The 21365-nt window shown below is 34.2% G+C and overlaps 3 protein-coding genes and 1 non-coding gene across 5 annotated transcripts; all 4 read right to left on the bottom strand.

Annotated features, from left to right (window-relative positions):
* Positions 1-700: 700 nt before the first annotated feature.
* Positions 701-772, bottom strand: TRNAC-GCA (transfer RNA cysteine (anticodon GCA)). Its single transcript has one exon. It is a non-coding gene; the product is annotated as a tRNA-Cys (tRNA).
* A 1010-nt stretch (positions 773-1782) lies between these two features.
* Positions 1783-5329, bottom strand: LOC132299018 (uncharacterized). Its single transcript, XM_059795440.1, has 3 exons — positions 4967-5329; positions 3306-3360; positions 1783-2318 (listed from the first exon to the last, which is right to left on the bottom strand). The coding sequence occupies exons 1-3, from the start codon at positions 5180-5182 to the stop codon at positions 1975-1977; spliced, it is 615 nt and encodes a 204-aa protein (XP_059651423.1). The 5' UTR covers positions 5183-5329; the 3' UTR covers positions 1783-1974.
* Positions 5330-6779: 1450 nt separating this feature from the next.
* LOC132299015 (riboflavin biosynthesis protein PYRD, chloroplastic) lies at positions 6780-9814 on the bottom strand. Its single transcript, XM_059795437.1, has 3 exons — positions 9131-9814; positions 8170-8468; positions 6780-7831 (listed from the first exon to the last, which is right to left on the bottom strand). Exons 1-3 carry the CDS (start codon positions 9494-9496, stop codon positions 7234-7236), a joined length of 1263 nt encoding a protein of 420 aa, XP_059651420.1. The 5' UTR covers positions 9497-9814; the 3' UTR covers positions 6780-7233.
* A 1852-nt stretch (positions 9815-11666) lies between these two features.
* Positions 11667-21174, bottom strand: LOC132299016 (serine/threonine-protein kinase VIK-like). 2 transcript variants are annotated; one of them, XM_059795439.1, is made up of 13 exons: positions 20753-21174; positions 20565-20633; positions 18854-19090; positions 17604-17678; positions 15697-15777; positions 15484-15578; positions 14357-14477; positions 14209-14288; positions 13408-13470; positions 13170-13282; positions 13004-13089; positions 12710-12828; positions 11667-12117 (listed from the first exon to the last, which is right to left on the bottom strand). In XM_059795439.1, exons 2-13 carry the CDS (start codon positions 20598-20600, stop codon positions 11979-11981), a joined length of 1245 nt encoding a protein of 414 aa, XP_059651422.1. In that variant the 5' UTR covers positions 20601-20633; positions 20753-21174; the 3' UTR covers positions 11667-11978. The 2 variants fall into 2 exon arrangements, with proteins under 2 accessions (XP_059651422.1, XP_059651421.1); XM_059795438.1 differs by having other exon boundaries at positions 20565-21174.
* Positions 21175-21365: the final 191 nt, after the last annotated feature.

Raw genomic sequence — 21365 nt, 5'->3', positions numbered from 1 at the left:
TGATGATAGATTTATAGTTATTAGTTAGTTGTCTTATACAAACTATACAGGAGCACAAATATTTATTGGTGGTGATAAAATTTATAGTTATTAGTTAGTTATTTTATGCATTACAGACGGACAATTATTTATTAGTGGTGATAAATTTATGATTATTAGCTAGTTGTCTTATGCACACTGTACAGACATTCAATTATTTATTGGTGGTGATAAATTTGTAATTATTAGTTAATTGTCTTATACACAATACACAGACGCACAATTATTTTAGTTATAGAATTTGAAAACATGGTGTGAAAATTTTGTACTCATATTAAAAAAAAATTTTCTTCCGATATGAGCTCAAACACACATAAGAAATCAACAAATCATTAGGCCTTTCATCTAACACAATTCTCTCGTCTTTAGAATGTTGATTAATGGCACACATTGATGGCATAATTGATGCACTCTGACGAATAAAGGTAAAATTTTAAGTTACGGAGTTCAAATGTGGTTTTAGACCTTGATAGATTAGTTTTGCCCATTCCAGCACCCGGAGTAAAAAAGAAAGAGGAAAAAAGGATTGTAAGGAGGTATGGCTGTTTATGTAATACACAGTGGAGTGATTCATTAATTTGTGGCCCAAATATGGCTGTTTACAAGCTAACATGGCTTGCTTCTGAATAAGATTAAAACCAAAAAAATAGGTAATTTCAAAAGGGCCCAACCGGGTTCGAACCGGTGACCTCTTGATCTGCAGTCAAATGCTCTACCACTGAGCTATGGACCCCTTGTTGTCTGCCATGGTTGACATTGATATATTTAAATATTTATTTCCCTAAAACAGATCACACTTTATGGATTATAGAAAATTAGAAATCTTTTCTAAATGTTAAGTAAGATGTATTTTTTTTACGAGAGGCGATGCAAAAGATTCAGTGTCCAGAATCACAAAAAAAAAAAAAAAAAAAAAAAAAAAGCACTGAAGAAAGTTCAGTTAATTTGTTTAATTTATCAATCAAAAGTTCGAAAAAATATATATATATCCATTAAAAGATGCCTACTTATTTTGGCAGATATCTTTGCATCCCAGTAAGCTTTGCCTAAGCTTTTACGCTCCTTTTTCAAGTAGACCCCTGAAATGGTACTGCGAAAGAGAATTATAGCCATTTTTTGGATGTCATTCACAATTCTCCAACTAAAAAAAAAAAAAAAAATTATACTTTCACTAAGCTCCGATCGCACGAGTGATACCCTACTGCGCATGCATAGAGATCATGTGCACCAAACCCCGTCGTTGTAGTGCATAGACACGAAGCTCATCACCCTCCTCTGCATGCATAGAGATCATGTGCACCAAACCACGTCGTTGTAGTGCATAGACACACGAAGCTCATCACGGGCCTTGTGTTGGGGTTTCGCAATAATCCCCATTGAGCCTATGTTGGAACTACACCACCACTCAGGAGAAGATCAAGGTCCCTTTATGCAAATGGCTGAGGGCACCAGTTCAGAATATCCTCATACTGCACTTGCTCAAATAGAAAACTTCCTCCTCCATTTGCGACCTTGCAAAAGCGAGTTTCACTTTTTGTATTTGGGATGCTAGTATTCAAGGGGGCATGAAAAGAAAATTTCAGAATAAACAACTTTGATGCGGTTTCTTTCCTAATTCATCCATAGAAATAAGTGTGTCATCTTAGTTTTACCACGAAGAAAGTATATTAAAAGCAATCAGAAATGCTAGCAAAGGTCAAACAAATAGGAAAAATGACCAAAAAAATGTACTAGACTTGAGGATTAGAAAAACTAAAATGGTTTAACAATCATTCAAAGAAAGATTTACAACTTTTACAGTTGATACAGTTTATCTATTTAAATCCCCCTCCCCCCATTAACAATATGGGGAGCTCCTAACAAGCATTTTTCATCCATGACAGCCAACAAGGGGAAAGAGAGAGAGAGAGTTCTTTGCTTGCTACGAATGGGGCCTTATGGAGGAGTTACATTTGCAGTCCGGAATGACTCCTTTGTTCTGCCATAATAGACTGATTTATTGCCAGGAAAAGTGATGAAATTCCAACCAAAAGCTGATCCTCCAATGACATATGTCCCGACAATCCGACCATCTTCGGATTGCCGCATCTCAGATATACTCCCCAACAGAACAGGCTTCTCTTCCGCTGCCTTGACGTTTTGGTGCGGTCCTCTGGTGTCTTTGCCATCCTGGACATCACTAGGTAAAGGCTGATCTTCTCGTGTCACATTCTTACACTTCTTGATCGTGATTGATTCTGCTGTCATCTCCTTGTATAGATCCATCAGAAGATTCATCTCTGCAAATTACAAAGTAAATGTATGTAAGGTGTAAGCCCATCTCAATATCTCATGAAATCAACATAACCAATGTCCATGTCTTTGCTTAACTATTAAAAGTCACGTGAGAGATTAATGGCTCCTTCCGCTGTTGGACACTTGGTACCATGCAAACATCAGTGCTAAAATGTTTTCAACCATGTAAAAATGAGATAATTGCAGGACTTAAAGGAGCAACCAGCTAACAATGCCACACAGGTTCCACACATGAGCTCTGGCGTGTGCATGCTTTCATGCCCCACGCAAGTAGTGAGAAGTTTACGTTCCACACAAGTGATCTATCTGCATAACATTTCTATGTATCCTTGGATCCTAGTGTCATGTTATTTATTGTTAAACGTTTATGGATATAGATGCTAAAATATATATTAGGTAGCATGGAGAAAAGATAAAAAAAAACAACAACAACAAATACATGTAATGTAAAATATGAATGCTGACCATAGGAATTAAAATAGAAGAAACCAAGAGTAAAAATTAAATATTGCAAGTAACAAATACAAATGAATAATAAAAAATTTCATAATCTTTTCCTAGAATTGAAAATGGATTTACAGTATGACCCCACATTTTGCTTTAAATCCAAACTGGATGGGTTAAGTACTAGAATGGACCATCTCAACAATGACACACAGAAGCTTAAGAAAACGTATCAAATTATTGGTATGGATGCCAGTATAAAACATGGATGTTAGACACATGTATCAGCCGCCAAAGGCAGTGTTAGGCATCAATTTCTCTGTCCAAGGCAGAATAAAGTAACAAGGTAAGAATGAAACACATCCTCACCTTTGGTATATCTAAGGCATGTGAGATTGTTACAAGCCATTCCAAGTGGGAGTTAAAATTTGTGCGAGCCAAGTATATATCCAAAAAGAACACATGCATTGCACATACAGTTACTTATTCAACTATGTGGAAGTCTAAATACATCTCAAAAAACTTACGTTCTCGAATTTCATGAGCTGCCTTGCAATTTTGGAAGTCAGGGGTCCGTAGAACCTTCAACATAACAAAAGAAAATTCAGGATCATTATACTTGATATCCCAAGTAAATGAAGAAATTGTAACATTAAAAGAATCTATTGAGAATCACTCATACCAACAGCATTAAATGTAACAACATTATAATATTCCTTAGAAATTACGACACTGCACCATTTTGTTAGTTGATTTCCTTTTTCCTTAAGATTGAAGAGCTCTTAAAAAAAATATTGTATTGGATTCTGTCAGGGGTCAGGTCCTTTTGATATTTTCAATGCCCCAATTCGTTTGAAAAAAGGAATCCAGATGTTCAACTTAGATTTCAAAAAGACACCCTGCATTGTGACTTTGTTGCAGTGTAAGTCACTTGCCCGTACTAATCCCCGGTTCATGTTGAATGCTCAAAACATGTTGACACTATGGAGTTCTTTATATAGAACATTATGTATCGATGGAAACTATATTTTCATTTATGGAATACCTATCCATTGACAAATTAGCTTTAAATGAAAGAATCCTGAAGTTCTATTTATGATTGTATCTTCAAAGAATAGCCCCCATTAGTCCACTACTTTAATCAACCTCCCTAATGCTCCATGTTGCCTAAAATTCCTAACCTAATTTTTTCAGCTATGAACCACAAGGTCCACTTCCTAACCTAAACAGCATCAAATTCCCACAAATGGGAATTCAAAAGTACACTTCCTAACCCACCCCCACCGCGATACAAACAAGTTTACAAGACAGAATCCAGATAATTTCAAGTACTAATAACTACAAAGATGATAGAGATTACTAAAAGACACTAAAAGGACATGTATGGAAGATGAGAAGCGGAAAGGAAGTGTTGTATAAATATATCATACCATCATACATTAACAAAAGAACCCTAGAAATAAATTCAGTTATATTTCCAACACATATCCCAAAAAAAATAGGACATAGCATATCAAGATTCTTCAAAAGAAAAACCCATACAGAACCCGCAAAAAGATCCAAATCAGTCAATAAATATTTCCACTTTTAGTGCCAATAGATATCAAGATCAGAACAAATAATAAGTGGAAATGGAGTGTTATATCATACCATCATCATACACTGACAAAAGAACTCTAAAATTAAATTCAGTTAAAATGCTAACACATACCCAAAAAAATGGGACAAGGCATATCAAGAATCATCAAAAGAAAAATCCATTAAAAACCCACTATAAGATCCAAATCAGTCAATCAAGATCCCACTTTTATTGCAAATAGATATCGAGATCAGAACAAATAAGAAGTGGAAATGAAGTGTTATATCATACTATCATCATGCATTAACAAAAAAAACCCTAGAAATAAAATTAACTTAAAATTCTCACACATAACCAAAAAAATGGGACAAGGCATATCAATAATCATCAAAATAAAAATAAAAAACCCATAAAGAACCCACTAAAAGATCCAAATCAGTCAATCAATATTTCAACTTTTACTGCGAAAATATTTCGAAATCAGAACAGAGGGAAGGGTTAAGTTACAGAGTTCAACAAGAAAAACCCAGAAACAGAATTAGAATAAATAGTGAAAAAGATCGAATTCTGAGTAGATATTCAAGTTTCTTGAACGGATTTGTACCGTACCTCGATGAAATGTGGTCGAAGGTCTTTGAGGACTGCTCGCATCTTGAAGTACTTGGAGTTCTGGAGGTTCGCATTGCTGTCGAGCGGTCTCTTCTTGTTCTTGGGTGGAACAGGAGGAGGAGGAGGATGGGGTGGGAGGTTTTGGGCTGTGTTTGACGGGTTTGGAATTGAGGGTTGAGTGGGTGGTGTGGTTTGAGGAGGTCTAGGTTCTTCCATGGATGTCGCTTTTCTTTTCTGGTATTCACAGAGAACTTACGAGGACTAGAAAGGACGGCTGATTTATGCGAGACTTCTTGGAGCACTTGCGAACCAGTAAGACTTGAAAGGAATTTAGGAAGTGTTTGGTTACAAGTGCAACTGAAAATTTTAGGTTGTCCCAAGTTAAATCATTCTTATTTTTCTTCCACCGACCAACAATAGCTAATAATAAATGATTTTAAAATAAAAAAATAATAAAACGACAAAACGATTTAAAACTATCAAATGTAAAGATTAACTCCCTCTGTCCCATCTACCGTGGGATGGAGGGGGTATTTATTTTATACGATATCGTAAGAGTATAACAGAATGAATAAAGAAAATTTATGTGACTGATTTATTCAATTAAAAATATATATATATAAAACTTACTATGATTGTGATAGTTGATGAATAATAATCGCACTATCATAAATGGGTTGACTTGTTTTAATTTTTATTGAATGTGTATTTTGCATGATGTAAAAGGAATCGTGAATGGATTGAAATATTTTGACTTTTATTGAATTTCTACATTATGTAAAAGAAATTAGTGGGGGCAAAAAATTGGCAAGTGACAAGTCCATTTGAACGTTGAACCATCTCTTTGACAGCTTAAAAATTTATTGTTCAGAAATGTCAAAAAGATCATCAGATGAAATGCTAGGAAGAATTTGAGTTTTTAACACCTTGAGTTCCATTGGTCTACCTAGTACAATCTACATGAGAAAAGTTATTGGCAGGGCAATTTGCAATTATCCATATAAAAAAAAAAAAAAAAAAAATGTCCATAATTTTTTATATACTTGAAAATTTTCTCTAGATAACAAAACCAGCATGAAGATGCAGATTCTCTCTGCAATTGTCAAGGATATGCAGTGTTGGCTTATCCATTCAGGTAAGCTTTTATAATTTTTGTTCATTTATATTTCTTCAATAAGACAGAATGAGAAGGTGGCACTTGAAGAAAATCAGCCTTTAGCAATGAGGCTGTTGGATGTAAAAAAAATTTCAAGAAATTTTTTTTTTTTTTTTTTTTTTTTTTGATATTTAGTTGTTGTAAAATATTTACAAAGAAAAAAAATATATATAATCTAACAAAAAAAAAAAAAAAACTTGTCAATCAATTTTCGACAAGTTATTTTACACAATGAGGAATGCCAAGAACAGTCGCTCTCCTCATTATGCAATTGTCTTTTCACAGTCGCTCTTTTCATTGTCTATTTTAAGTCTCATTAATTATTCTTTCTCTATTCTCAAGAAACGTGAAAAATATAACTTATTTTAAAAAAAAAAAAATTCACCTTTTAAAGACAAAATTACCTTTAAATCATTTTTCATTAGTTTCTCCTCCCTCAATCCATATACGTGTAGTATATATATATATATTTTTTATTGCCTTTATTTCTTTCCTTTTTATTTCAATTGTCGCCACTAGTTATTTTTTTCCTTTTTTTTTTTTTATTTCCCTTTTTTTTTTTTGGTCAAAATTGTTGCCATTAGCCTACTTAAAGTAACCAATTTTGAAAATACAAGAGTAATTAATGAAACTTATGTTTTCCAGTATAGCAATGGAGGAAGCAACATTTCTTGGATCCACAGCTATTCCAATGAATCTTATTCAAGAATTTTAAGGCCCAGCAGCAGTTGAAGGGTTCTGCTAAGGCAATTCAACATTATATCCAGAATGCTGGTGAGATGCACAAAGTAAAATTCATGTTAAACATTGCAGGGCATAACTAAGGTCAGTATAATTCTATGTTCTTGAATGGGGACGATGCTTCCTCAAATATCCGAAAAATACCACGTAGGTATTTTGATGGTCAAGAGACGCTCTCTCTCACACATCTTCTCGAGCAGAGGAAGGAATGGAATATAGAAAGAGCTCCGTCCATAGCCAACAGCATTTCCTCTCTTCCTGGCTGAAGCCAACAGGATCCCTGTTAAAAACACAATCGTCGTCTAAATTAAACCTGATTCGTTTAGTTCTAAGAATATTTTCTTCTCTCTACAAGGATCCAATCCGTTCATCAAAAATATCCTTCCAGCAAAACACTCCGGCTTGAGATCCCTGATGTTAGATTCTTCAATTTTATCCTTTGCCCCAGATTCTCTAATGCCAAGGGCAGCTTCTCTTCCTTGATTCCGTCCCATACTGGCAACACTTCCACAACCACCTTCTGCAATAAATTTTGCTCAAAACCCTCCATGAGAATCTCTTCAAAATCGACAGTGTTCCCCCTTAAATCCAGCAAAACACTGCACAGTCCTTGACTCTTGCAATATTCCAGAATGGTTTCCAAATTTATCCCATCCAAAACCACGGTTTCAATGCTCTTTTGAGCGGATTCTGGTTCCAAAGACGTCTCTCTGTCGGTGAAGATTATTACCTTAGAAGTTGCCTTTGGGATTTGAATTTGTGAACTAGGATTTCTTGCTATTAGAATCTGAAGAGGTTGATTAGCTCCAGGTTCGTTGGATGCTGGGAATGAGAACTTCTCGGTAAATGAGGTGGGGGAAAGTATAATTGCATCATATTCTTGCAACAGTTGTGAGTAGTATCCACCGGACCTCACAGCTTCTTCCCCGAGCTGATCTGAAAAATGGCCATTGACTGAAAGGGAGTATCTGCAGGTCAGTGAGAGAACATCAATTAAGTGTACTAATCCTACTTAAAATACACACCATTTTTTAAATTCTAAATCATGAATTTTACCATTTTTATAGATGAGTAAAAATAGGCAAAATTTCACCATTGAAAGTCCATATAATATGTTTACTAGAGAATAAAGTCAATCAGTATTCTTCTGGCAAGTAAGTCACAAACACATTAACAATAGATAAATCAACTATAATATATGGACTATGAAGCTAACCATGACATAGGAATGGAACCAATGAATGAACATGAATAGAAGTGATATTAAACCAAAGAGCTCCTACTAAATTGGAAATGATAATTTTACCTGAGCGTAACATAGGGCTTTCCTGTCAGCATCTTATGGATATAGGGTTCATTAAGCTTCTTGCACAATTCTTCCTCGACACCCACAGTCACATCAATTCCTGAACCTCGTAATTTATCGACCCCCTTTGATGCCACAATTGGGTTTGGATCCACCATCCCTATCACCACCTTTTTCACTTTGGCTTTGATCAGTGATTCAGTGCACGGTGGAGTCCTCCCATAATGGTTACATGGCTCCAAGCTCACATATGCTGTTGCATTCTCAGCCAAATCCCCTGCGTCTCTCAGAGCAAAAACCTGCAGAATTTCACCTCCTAATTTAAATAATTCAGTAGAAACTGTATATGAAAAACTAGAGTCGCATCCCTCACCTCCCTAGAAATTCCTTTGTCACTAAAACTTAGATGTTGGAAAAATACCAGTTCCATAGACCAACTGACCAAAAAAAAAGAAGTAAAACTTCCTTTATCGAGCAAATTTTTGTTTTTTTTTTTTCAGGCAATGAGAACAATATTGATTAACAAAGAGGTTACAATCCAAAGCAGCTGCAGAAACAATAGAAGGGGGAATGCGCTGCAACAACCTAAAACCCTTCTCTACTGATGGAACCATGGGCAACAAACAGTATTTGCATTCCTATACACAAAATCAAAGGAAAATGTTGATTCCCCCTCTAAAATGCTACTCTCAACATCTAAATGTTATTTCTTCATCCTTTGTGTTCTTTTAAACAAAATCAACCAATTCAACATTTAAAATTTACATGAACATGATACAATTCACATAGAAATAATCAATTATTATAATCATTAACCAATTAAGCATTAAACATTAAATATTAGAGTCATGTGTAAATTGCATTTTGGATATATAAACTAACAATTCGAAAAATACAATACACATTGTTAGAAATGCTTCTCCAAAAAAAAATCATTTTTGAGCAACAAATCTGGATTTACCTCAGCATGAGGCTGCCCTGCTTTTGGGTGGAAACCTTCACCAACAATCTTCCCATCTTTCACAATTACACATCCAACCATTGGATTAGGGCTGGTACACCCAATTGCTTTCCTTGCAAGCTCCACACACCTCCTCATGTAAACCCCATCATCAATTTGACCTTCACATCTCACACCAACCATACCACCATGACTTCTCAAACCAGTCGGTGATTTATACACCCTTTTGACCAAATTGCAAAACCCAGGTTTGAAGCTTGAGGTGGAAACGAGTTTGGTCTGTTTGGGGATGAAGAAATAGGCAGAAGGTGAGAAATTTATTGGGCTGAGACTGTAGTTTGAAAATGAGAATGTTTGAAGATGCATTCTTTTGAAATTTGATTGAGACCCAGTTGAGAATAATGATAAATCTTCCGCCCTGGAAATTCTTTAACGTCTCTTTCTCTCTCCTCGCTCTCAATATTCTCTCTCTATCCTCTCCCACACCACCCCACCTACACGGCTTTTCAATTAACAGACTGTTGTCATAACAATCAAGCATATATATACTTTTCTATAGATATTTGGATAAATACAAACTCAGACAACCAAATCCAAGTGAAAATATGACGGAAGAAAATCGGTCTATGAACAATAGCAAACCAAGGAAAGAATTGTTCATGGGCAGAGGAGTGAATGTGAAGAGCAAAACCCTAGGCCGGCAAATAAACTCAGGTAAATTGCATTGACACCCTGAGGTTTTGGTCAATGCCACTCAGCGTACCAACAATGGTTTTTTTTTACATTAAGCCCCCCTAAGGTTTAAAAAATGTGTACTGACATGAAATTAACTTTTAACCCTTTAACTTGTCAATAACTCCATTTAAATTATAAAATTACAAATTTAACCTCCTAACTAAATTTAGTAGATTTAATTAACTTCTTAAACTCTTCTATACATATAAAGATGGTTTATATATAATAATACTTGTACTGTCATAACCACCACCACAATATAAAAAATAAAAAATTAAATTAAATTAAATGTATTTTTTAAATAGTTAGATAATTGTACACCACCATAACCACCACCACAACATAAAAATAAAAAATAATAATATATTTTTTTTTAAATAGTCAGATAATTATACATCAGCATAACCACCACCACCACACCCAAATACTGTAGTACAAAAAAAAAAAAAAATTGAAAACAGCCATAGCCAACCTATAATTATATGTTCCAAATACCACCAAAACCACCACCATACTAAGTGTTACAGGGCTAAATCCGTCAAGGGGCTAACACTAAGATAATATCACCAACACACCCAGACTCTACCAAAACCACCACCATAATAGAAAAAATAAAAATAAAAATTTTGAAACACCTGATAATCTAGATACCACCACAACCATACCACAACAACCACCACCAGAGTAAAAAAAAAAAAAATTGTTCAAGATCGGGAAGAGAGAGAGAGAGGGAGTGTCGGGGCTAGGTACTAATGAATCCAAAAAAAAACCGAGAGAGTTAAAGATTATGATAAAGAGGTTTAATGATAAGAGTAGATTTGCCAATTAGTATGACTGATCTTTTGTAAATTAATTGAATTAAATAATTAAGGACAAATATGACATTTGAAACCACATGCATGTTACCCCCCTAAAAAAAAAAACATGAGTCAAATGTGGTCCCTTTCACTAAAAAAAAAAAAATAGAAATCCCTAACAAATAGATTAGAGTGATCCATCATTTTTCATAAAATTTTGAACAGAAAATTCAGCTCTCTTCAAGTTCCAAACTTTATGGGAAAAAAAAAATAATTAAAAATTTAAAAAGAAAAAGCTTTGTATATGAAAAAATGAAAATAGTACGAAATTATGTAGTTGATAGTCAAAACTGCTATCATAAAACTGAATCAAACACACTATTATTACTTTCAAAGATATAATTTGATTTTATGGAAATATTACCAAATTGGTGGTTATTATTCACAGGCTCAGAGCGTTTTCATAAAACTATATCAAACATGTATTATTACTTTCAAAGAGAGATTTTGATTTTATGGAAATATTACCAAATGGGTGGTAATTATTCAGAACAGAGAGTTTTACAATGCACAGCATGTATTTGAAGCTTGAAATTTGAAATCAAGTTTTGGCAATACTAATAATTCATTTTGAAGAGAGATTTTTGATGCTAGAACATTGATATAATATGTTCTTCGAAACTCTAATAATCTACCATGATAACATCACTCCCTTTTCTGAAGCCAACTTCAATTGTCAATATTTTTTATTTTATTTTATTTTATTTATTTTTTATTTTTTTACATAAACTTGAATCATCAAACTTTTACTTAGAAAGTGAGAAATTATCGCTAAATTACAACCTTCGGTGATAAATCTATAAAGTTCCAAATACATTAACTTGGGCAAATGTATCATAAATGTTATTTATATAACAATTCAAGGATTGGAAGTGAAACAAAAAGATGTACCATTCTTATTGATACATACAAGAATGATACAAATTCTTGCACTGCAAACTCCAAACAAAAAGATGCGTACCCTTCTTATTTATACATACAAGAATGATACAAAGTCTTGCCCTGCAAACTCCATGAAAAAGCATTCACTGCCATAGCTCATAGCTTAATCAATATCACCATTGTTGTCTATCATTGGGTGCAAAGCCCTAATATCACCAAAGAAGTGCTTCTTAGACAAATTCAACTTCTACACCAACTCCCAAGCCTTGCTTAGCATTTTAAACAGGTTCATCAGTCTCTGTCTCTGAAAAACACATGGAATATAAAAGGAAAAGTACAGATCAAGTATAAACATTGCTATAAACTTGTCTGTCTTATAAAATAGCACAACTACAGCAGGCTCCTATTCCTTTCTTGTATTGCAGACTCTCTTGGATATTCTCCAGCTGTAAAATTATATCTTCAAATGAAGGTCGGCAGTCTGGATTCTTATGCCAGCACTCTCGAAGAAGCCTGCAACCAGAATCATGACCATCATACAAAGCATATATTTATTTGTATACTAAAAGTCATCAATGAAGAAATCAATATTTTTAATATCTAATTAATCCTTTTCAAAATTCAAATAATCAAAGTACTTGTACTAGAACTGAATGGATAAGAACGAGGAAGGCATTCATTGGGGTAAACCACATTTTAAATGATGCGTTCGTGTTTGGTTGAAGAGGGTGTGCCTCGAACAATTTCACTAAACAACTTCCATTAAGCACCAGAATTCAGTATAAATTTCACTTGGAGACAAAGTAATCAATTTTGGAAGATACAGTTGAAGCGATTATGGGAAAAATGTCCTCAGTAGACCATAGACATATTACATTCCAATACCACTATATTCTTTTTTTCTTTTTCTTGTTTATCAGCCAAAGCCACTATATTTGCCTTACTTGTTTTTTCTCAGAATAATAACTTAGAACGAGGCAACTATTTGTAAGCAGGTACGGTTTATATTTGGGTGTAATAATTGCAACTATTCATAAAATGTCAGTCTTATAACTATCCACTGTGGTAAACAAGTGCAGTAGCCTTAGAAAATATAGTTGCTTACATCTTGATTGGCTCGGGGTAAACATATGAAGAGAGAGGAGGTCGGGAATCTTCATATGCTCGCTTGTCTGCAACTTTCTCTGGAGATTCTGCAATATTTGATGGTCTCCCTTGGAACATCTGTGGAAGAAACACAATTACTTGCGACATACAAAATACTCTTCAGCTTAATTTGCCATTTAATGTTAATGCAACGAATTCTAGATAATAAGCAGATCTAACAAACGTTTCACGAATAAGACTTTCTAAGCTCAGAAAATTTATCACAGACTACAACAGATTCAACTAAAATTACCTCATGTACTATTAGGGCAAAGGAAAAGACATCAACACTCTTCCCATATGATTCACGGCGATAAACCTCAGGAGCCATGTAACGAACTGATAAATGTCATACTAGCGTCAGAGCACATACTGAAATTTTAGAAATGCAAACTTTTAGCAAAGTTGGCTGAACATACATGATCCTGTCCCCCCAGTCATTTTATAACCTCGAGTATCTTTTTTCTCTGCAACTTTGCTCAAGCCAAAATCCGTGACTTTAAGGTGTCCTGCTTCATCTTGCAATACATTTCTGTGAGAGTTGCACAAAACAAGGAAAACTGTCAGGAACCTTGGGATAGATAGACAGCATGAAAAAGGACAGCAGGAAATTCATATCATCTAACCTATTAATATATCCTAAATTATTGCAAATACCTTGGGGTCAAATCTCGGTGTATTATAGCGTGAGGTTTATGCTGATGCAGATAATTCATACCTCTGCAAGCAAATAGCCAATTAAAACATGAATGATCCAAATAATGTCCAAGTAACAGTATCATCTACCCCATACACACACAAAATATATATATATATATATATATATATATATATATATATATATATTTATATATATACATATAAAATATAAAATTAACACTGTTATTCACCGAGTACCTATAAATAAGAGGGACGGGAGTATGTTTTCCGTATCGGTTTAGAAGAACTCATATCATAATTACTAAGTAATATGTATTTAATATAAACTATTTGATATTTACTTGTCTGTCGTAGGGGTGAAAGTCAAACTGCTGTGCACCTGGAGACAATTTGAAGGATTAAAGCAAGAACTTATCTCTAATAGTTTCCAGAAATCTAATGTCCTTGTCATGGGATAACCAGTCGTCTATAGAGCTTATGATGCTACAAGCTCATTCTCATATTCAATTCTAATTGGACCACAAGCATGTTCATCTTCGCTTAAATGCTTGAAAATTGCATTTTCACTTTTAGATAAAATGTCTCTGGTTCAGCTGGCATTATATCAATACCTAAACAATTTAGATTAAAATATGTATGATAGGGGAGAAAGAAAATCATTACATCCATTGACATAATTCAGCTTTGTATAGGAAAGAGGAATTTGTCATAAAAATGCTTGCTCACTGAAGTACGCTTCTACAAAGATTTCTGCCAATAGAAATATTTTCAATTGAGTGCATATATTAGAAAATATACCTTGCAATATCTAAGGCATAAGCAACAGCTGTCAATGAATCAATTCTTCCTTTCTTTCTCATAACATCATACAAACTTCCCTAGCATTTCAATAAAAGGAGACATCAGCGTATTAAACTCCAAATAATAACTTATAAGACAAACTCACATTGCCGCAATATTCAGTAAGAAAGATCAAGCGGTCAGAGTCCTTTAAAACACCAAGGAACTGCACTATATTGGGGTGGCGCAACTTTTGCCACAAAGCCAGTTCCTTCAAGAAACTTTTCCTGTAAAAGAATGGGCTCATAAATAAAGAACAATAAATAAAAGATGAAAGTTACCAGTACAATGTAGTTCTGATTCAAAATGTAATCAAAACAAAAGCAGTTGCACTAAAACTTTCATTTATTTCTTAAAAAAGTAAGCTTTATATAAAATGCTTCTACATTATCGGGAATAAAAAACTAGAACTATTAGTAAGAACATAAATGAAAAAATCCTTTTGAAAATACCATTCAGAAAGCTTTATGAATTTGACTCTTCGTGCTTAAGTTTGTTAGGAACTGTGTCTCAAATTCCTAGTCTAATTAGATTACTATTTTAGAATTGTATTTTGTTAAGTAATTTCTTGTTAGACAAGTCTTGGCCTCCAAGGAATTGGGTTTAGGATTTTATAAATAGGTACCTAGGTTATGAGTTGAGACTTACGAGATTGAGAGAGATGTAGGGGAAGTTGATTGGGTGTGTGAGGGTTCCAAATCCTCTACCTCACACATCCTGTAGAGATGTGGTTTATGGAATGGCAGAGTAGAAAAAAACAAAGGTGAGACAGGCTCGTTGGTGGTACATTGTGAAAAGGCATGTGCACGATGGTGGTATTCTATCGTTGTAGTAACTCTATGCATTATAGTGAAATCTCTTCCATCTGTGGACGTAGGCTAATTTGTGCCAAACCACGTTATATCTTGTATTTGTGTGTGATTGCTTTAGTATCTTTTATGGGATCTTGATGTGCAAGTGCTTCCGCTGTCACAACAAAGTTTTCACTCATTTATGTGTTTGACCTATGAAGAAAAATCAAACAGTTGATGATTTCTTCGGTATTACAGTTAGAGTTCACACATTTTATCTCTCAATATTACTTTTCTAAAGTTACTAAAAATACAAAATATAATCCTATGCATCAGATGTAAGTGTGATACAATGGGAAAGCTTCAATTTTTGAACCACAAGAAAACTATCCAAATATCGAAAAAATATGAAAGCAAGTTAGAAATATAAGATGACACTCACTTCACCATCTGGTCTGACGCAATGGAAGAACGAATTGTTTTTGCAGCAACTTCTGTACCACGCCACCTCACTAAATAAACTTCACCGAATGTACCCTGTTGGTTAATTAAAAGAAGACCAGTAAAGAAGGTTGAATGTCTCAAATGAGCGCCTTTTGCGTAAAGGTTTAGGTGGTCTCACAATAAATATTTGCCTTCATGAAAGAGAAATTACTTCTCCAATAGGAGTTGCAACATTCATGTCCACTTCCTGGTGATCAATTTCATAACATGGATTCTGGGAGTCAAGACCCACCTGTCCCAAGAAAATGGATAAGTATATAATTAATACCTACTGAAAAAAAGTAAGTCGACGCTGATTATCACAAAGAAGAACCAAACTTGACACTTTCAAATGTGCAATTAACAAGACTTTGACAATTAAAAACTCAATTCCTATTGCAACTACACAGAATATTTGATTGAAAAGGCAATTCTCAGTTGGATTTTGTTTCACACTAATTCAAAAGGCATGATTAACTCATTTATCAATGCTCACTTCATGGCAATAACTCTAGAAAGGTACCCAGAATATCAACCTGAAAGGCTCAGCAACTGGTGTATGCACAGAATTGAACATAATGCCTTTGGGCTCCCATCAATTCGATATCCAATAAGTTATTAATAATGTTTCTTACATAACTAAACTATAAAATAATAACATTAATTTTAGACCTTTAAATGTTAAAAAATAGTTCCTTATAATAATAACAAAAAAAATCGAGCACTTTATTGACCTCCAATTGGATCAATTTTAGGTAAGATTATTTGCATGCAACACAGTTCCTTGTGACTTTTCTATACCTATCTGTTGAAACTAAATAGACATAAGATTTATTACAGCATTTGACCAACTATTACCAAGTTCCATGTCAAGAATCTTTAAATTTTAAAACAAATCTCTCACTGAAAAGGGCAGTAAAAGGCTTAAATTTTAATATGAAGGCACCTGGTATTTTACATAAGTAACCCTATAGATAAAAACACCAATTGTTGCATGATAAAGAATATGATTTATGAATAAATTTGTTCTTTTAAACAGTAAATTAGAGGGAATGTTCCTTGATTAAAATCAGAATGTATCCGTATTGGCAACAAGTGTAAGGCTGAACTCACATTTTAGGGCCTGTCTGGTTCGTGTTTTGTTTTTTGTGTTTTTGTTGTTGTTGGTACTGTAGCAATGAACAGTGGAAAATGTGTTTGGTAAAAAATATTTTGTTTTGCATAGTGCTGAAATGTTTCGTGAATAGTGACCAAAAATCGAAACACCAATTTAGTGTTTTTATGTGTTTCAGCACTATAACAACGGGTATTGTAGCGATGAACAGTAAAATTTTCTGAAAATTTCTTAAATGACATTTTTAAACTAACCATTATATTTTTCAAACTTGCAACACTTTTTACCAAACATATCTTCATGTTTTTTTTCTTCCTAAAATATTGCAACAAATGACGTTACCAAACATGCTTCCGATTGCTATTCAAAACTCTCTACAACATAACACTTGTTTTATTTCGGAAACAAAACGCAAACCAAACAGAGCCTTAGTATTTCACTAACATCACTAAAGTCCTTCCTTTGTTTAAAAACCACATTTATATTCAAGAAGTCACTGAAACTTCAATATAATCAGCCACTGACACTGTGACATGGAAGTCTTTAATAAGGTATGCTATAAACATTTCATCTAACCTTCTAATGTTAATAAACAAATCACAGCTAAGACCCTTGTAATCCTGACATAGACCACCCACTTTCAGATATCCATGTGATCATTCAATGCATTAGGGGAAAAAAATTATAGAACTAAAAGTAGAAAAGGTCACTCCACTTCTATCTGTCTTCTCATTCATTTCAGTTTTTTCAGTAGGGAAAAGGGCTTTAAGATTTTAATTGAATTCCCCACATAATCAAGCTGTGCAATGATATTTGATGAGCTTTTTGGCCGCACATGCATAAACAATTCAAAACAAAATGTGAATGAAAGTATACTCAAGGAGTAAGAGCATTTTTCGTTGCATACAGATACATAGACACAAAGGGTTAAATAAATAAATTTAGATGTTGGGAAAGTAAACTACCGGATCAGTTCCACCATGTGCCTCCAAAATTTTGCAGATTTCCTCGTGGCCAGCGGTACGAGCATCTGATAGTGGCTGCAAGTAATATTGTCAGACAAACTAAAAAACCAAGGGATCAAATCAAGGGATCATGTTCATGTCCTCTATAAGAGAACAGAAAATAAAATTACTCATTTGGAAACAAAATGGACATTTTAAAGGGCGATTTATTGTTTTTCATTCTTGTCACTTTTGTTCCTGAAATTTTTTATCATGAAAAACTACAAATATACTTTTCAGATCATTTTAATTTTCAAATGGACAAGAGTTTCGAAATAAAACTTCTTTTAGTGAGAATGGGTCATTTTCAAGTAATCATAAACAGTTTCTGAAAACATTTACCAGAGGTTCCCATTTAAAATCATTCTAACCTTTTTTCTTTTCTAAAAACCAATTTCGAAAAATTATAACAATATGGTCCTAAACTTCTGCACAATTGCAATGCCAAAAACCAGTGAAATAAGGTTTGTGGCCCATTGAGATACTTAATTGGATTGGTAGGAGTTATTGAGTATTGAATCAACAAATTAGGTCAAGAAACATAAGTAAAATTATAAGGAACGATACTATACAATAAATCATGGCATCCATACGTCTCTACATACATACAGATAGACGGATGGACTTATGCATTGAATAACTAATTTAAAATTTTATGTTAATCATTAAAAATCTACAAGGAGAAAAACTCAAAGCATTTGATCTTTTAATCCAGCCGTTTATGTTTTGGGATGAGGTAAAGATCAGTGAAGGTAATAGTTGTACAAGAAAACAAGGTGTGGTTCCTTCTCATACTTTGTTTTGACTTTTCTTTTCCCTTTATTTCTTGTTTTCTCCAGCTTCCCTCTTTGCTTTTCACTTAACAAGTGAAAAGTTGTAAAATCAATTACTGCAAATTTGATATTTGTAGTGACCATGGAATGATATTTAGTGGGCCAGAGAATATACAGCAGAATAGCAAAAAATGATCAATCATGTGACAGTGTGACACAGAAACACCACACTTTCATTTTTCTAGATAAAAAGAAAAGCTAGAATGCCAATACTGTACAATTGCCAACAGTGACAGTCTTAGCACATACATCCATCTCGGGACAAATACACTACCAATTAAAATATATGTCAATATCTTCTAACACAAAATGTTGGTTCACTATCGTCATAATACCAATCTTATGATATTCAACGATCAAATATCAACATGAACTTACAGTGCGACCCCAGCGATCCGTGGAGTTCACATCAGCTCCTTTCTCAAGAAGTAGGACAATAATCTCAGTGCAACCTTCACAGGATGCTAAATGAAGTGCTGTTCTCTGATCATAGTCCCCCAGATTAGGCTCTACTCCTTTCTCTAACTCTTGCATCACACCCCCTTTGTCACCTTTACTTGAACAGTGTAGAAGACGGTATGGACCCTCTGAGTCAATCCTTTGCTGATCCATTCGCTGCAGGAAAATCTCAACTTTCTTAGATTGTATAGTAAAACAAGACTGACTATATACACGTGGTAAAATCAGAGAATCATTCTGCGATCAAGTAGTGTCTCAGGGAGTACTCTCCTCAAAAGAGTATTGTGCATCAGACAATCTGCAAAGTTGAAGAATCAGGCTAATGCATACATGCTTGCACACACACACAAAGATGATATCCAAAACCCCACAAAGAAGGAAGAAGAGTAGCAAAGATTATGCAGCAGATTAATGTCATTTACATACTCAACACTTGTTGCATTGTTATGGACATTATGAGTACCTCTGAAAATCTCTAGAATTGCTTTGCAAATATCAAAACATTATGTTTAGTTTGTTGATGCAGCCAAAGTTACGTGATTATATTTCAATTGAAAAGGCAGGTGAGCTCTTAGATGAATCACAGTTACATAGTTAAGGAATTTGCCCTTGAAATGGAGTTATGACATGTAGCAATTACAGAATTCTCGAGTAAATTATAGATTAAAAAGGCATTTTTCCCAAAACTTAGGACATGTTTGGGGGCGTTTCGCAAGCACGTGGAGGTTAAAAATGATGATCACAATGAAGCTAAGAAAATGGAGCTTTAAACACAACTGAGGATTGGGATCACTGTCAGGCTTTCTTAAGCTAGCATTATTCCAGTTTCCACCGACATTCATTAGATGCTAACCATATTTAGCGACCCATCCAGGATTTATTTATATGCAGTGTAGAACGAAATGCAAAAAACTTCGAAGCATCACCCCGTAACAAGGAGCCATAGACCCCTAAAATAGTTGGTTTCAATTGGTTATGTACCATCCTTGGTCACTTGATCAGTGTATACCTTCAAACTCTTTACAGTCTTCTCCTCTATATCAGAATCCATTACGTAGGGGAAATACTTAAAAGATTACCATTTCTAAATAAAGCCATTTATAAAAATGACAAGCCAGATATATATAAAAAAGAAATAAGCAAATTGGCCCTCCACGCCTAACCAAAGGAACAACATATACTGAAATCACAACTTTGTTGGTAAATTACACTCCCATGTTCCTGAGAAAACTATGACCCCCATGTTCCAAATGAAAAGTTTAGTACTTGCCCGTGCGGCACATATGCACACAACAATTCAAAAACAACATAGATCCAAGTAGTGCTATTATGATATTATCACCAACATATCAAGCTAACAGACACAAGAAAACAAGTAACAAAAACACCAACATCCCATTGTTATATCTCTTTGAAAGAACTCCAACAGTGAGAATGACATTTTCAGGCAAATATGATTATTCTATTAACCCAATTGAATACAGGAATTCAATGCTACACATCAATGTTTCAAACTACAGCACTTCAAAATTGTGAAAAAATACACACACACATATATATATAAACAGACAATTTGTTCGGTAAATTATGAATTAACACAGGCATATATACAAATAAGAAAAAGGGTTACCTTGGAAGGTGGCGATGGAGGTTTGCAAGCTTCCATGAATCAAAGAATGAGACCCCAAACAAAGGATAACTGAAATCAAGACAACGAGGGCAAAAAAGTAGTAGTGAAAATATATGACATTGAAGGGAACATATGGATTGTACTTCGATTTCCAAACATTGAAAGCTTATTTTGGATGTTGAAATTACAGTTAATATGTGACAAATATCCAAAGGGTCTCCTTCATTCGGAGTGGCCAAGGTCACGCCTTTGTTTGGTAGCATTATTCAAACGGTAAAATTGAAACCTTGTGGTCTTCGCCAGAGTGATTTTTGGAACTAACGGTTCACAGTAGGAGGCGGATGAGTTGCGATCTCGCCAAGGCAGAGTTTGATGGAGACAAAGGAAGATAAGGGACGAAGATATAAACATATATATATATAGGCACACACGCACACACATGTAGATTGCATTCAGACGATTTCGTTTCCTAACAACGCATTGGAGCATACAGATGTTGATATATAGTATATGTTGCTCATTTCCTCTGTATAATATATGTGTGTGAACTCGTCTATCCTGCTGGCTCGAGCTCATAGTAGATCTTTCACACGCATATGCACACAGTGGAATAAGAGAGGGAAATGATATTAATAAGGACCATCGAAAAATTTCTCATTAATTATAGTCTTTAGTTGGATTTGAAATAATAATAATAATAATAATAACAATAACAATAACAATAACAATTTATTTATTCATTTTATTTTATTAATTATTCTTTCAATTAAATGCTTACCTCATTCAGAATTACAATCATAC

Source organism: Cornus florida, unplaced genomic scaffold (assembly GCF_030987335.1).
Source record: "Cornus florida cultivar Cherokee Brave unplaced genomic scaffold, ASM3098733v1 CherokeeBrave_3.0.0_Hap2_Chr03, whole genome shotgun sequence".
Classification (NCBI taxonomy): Eukaryota; Viridiplantae; Streptophyta; class Magnoliopsida; order Cornales; family Cornaceae; genus Cornus; species Cornus florida.
This window is presented reverse-complemented; position numbering and strand designations above follow the sequence as displayed.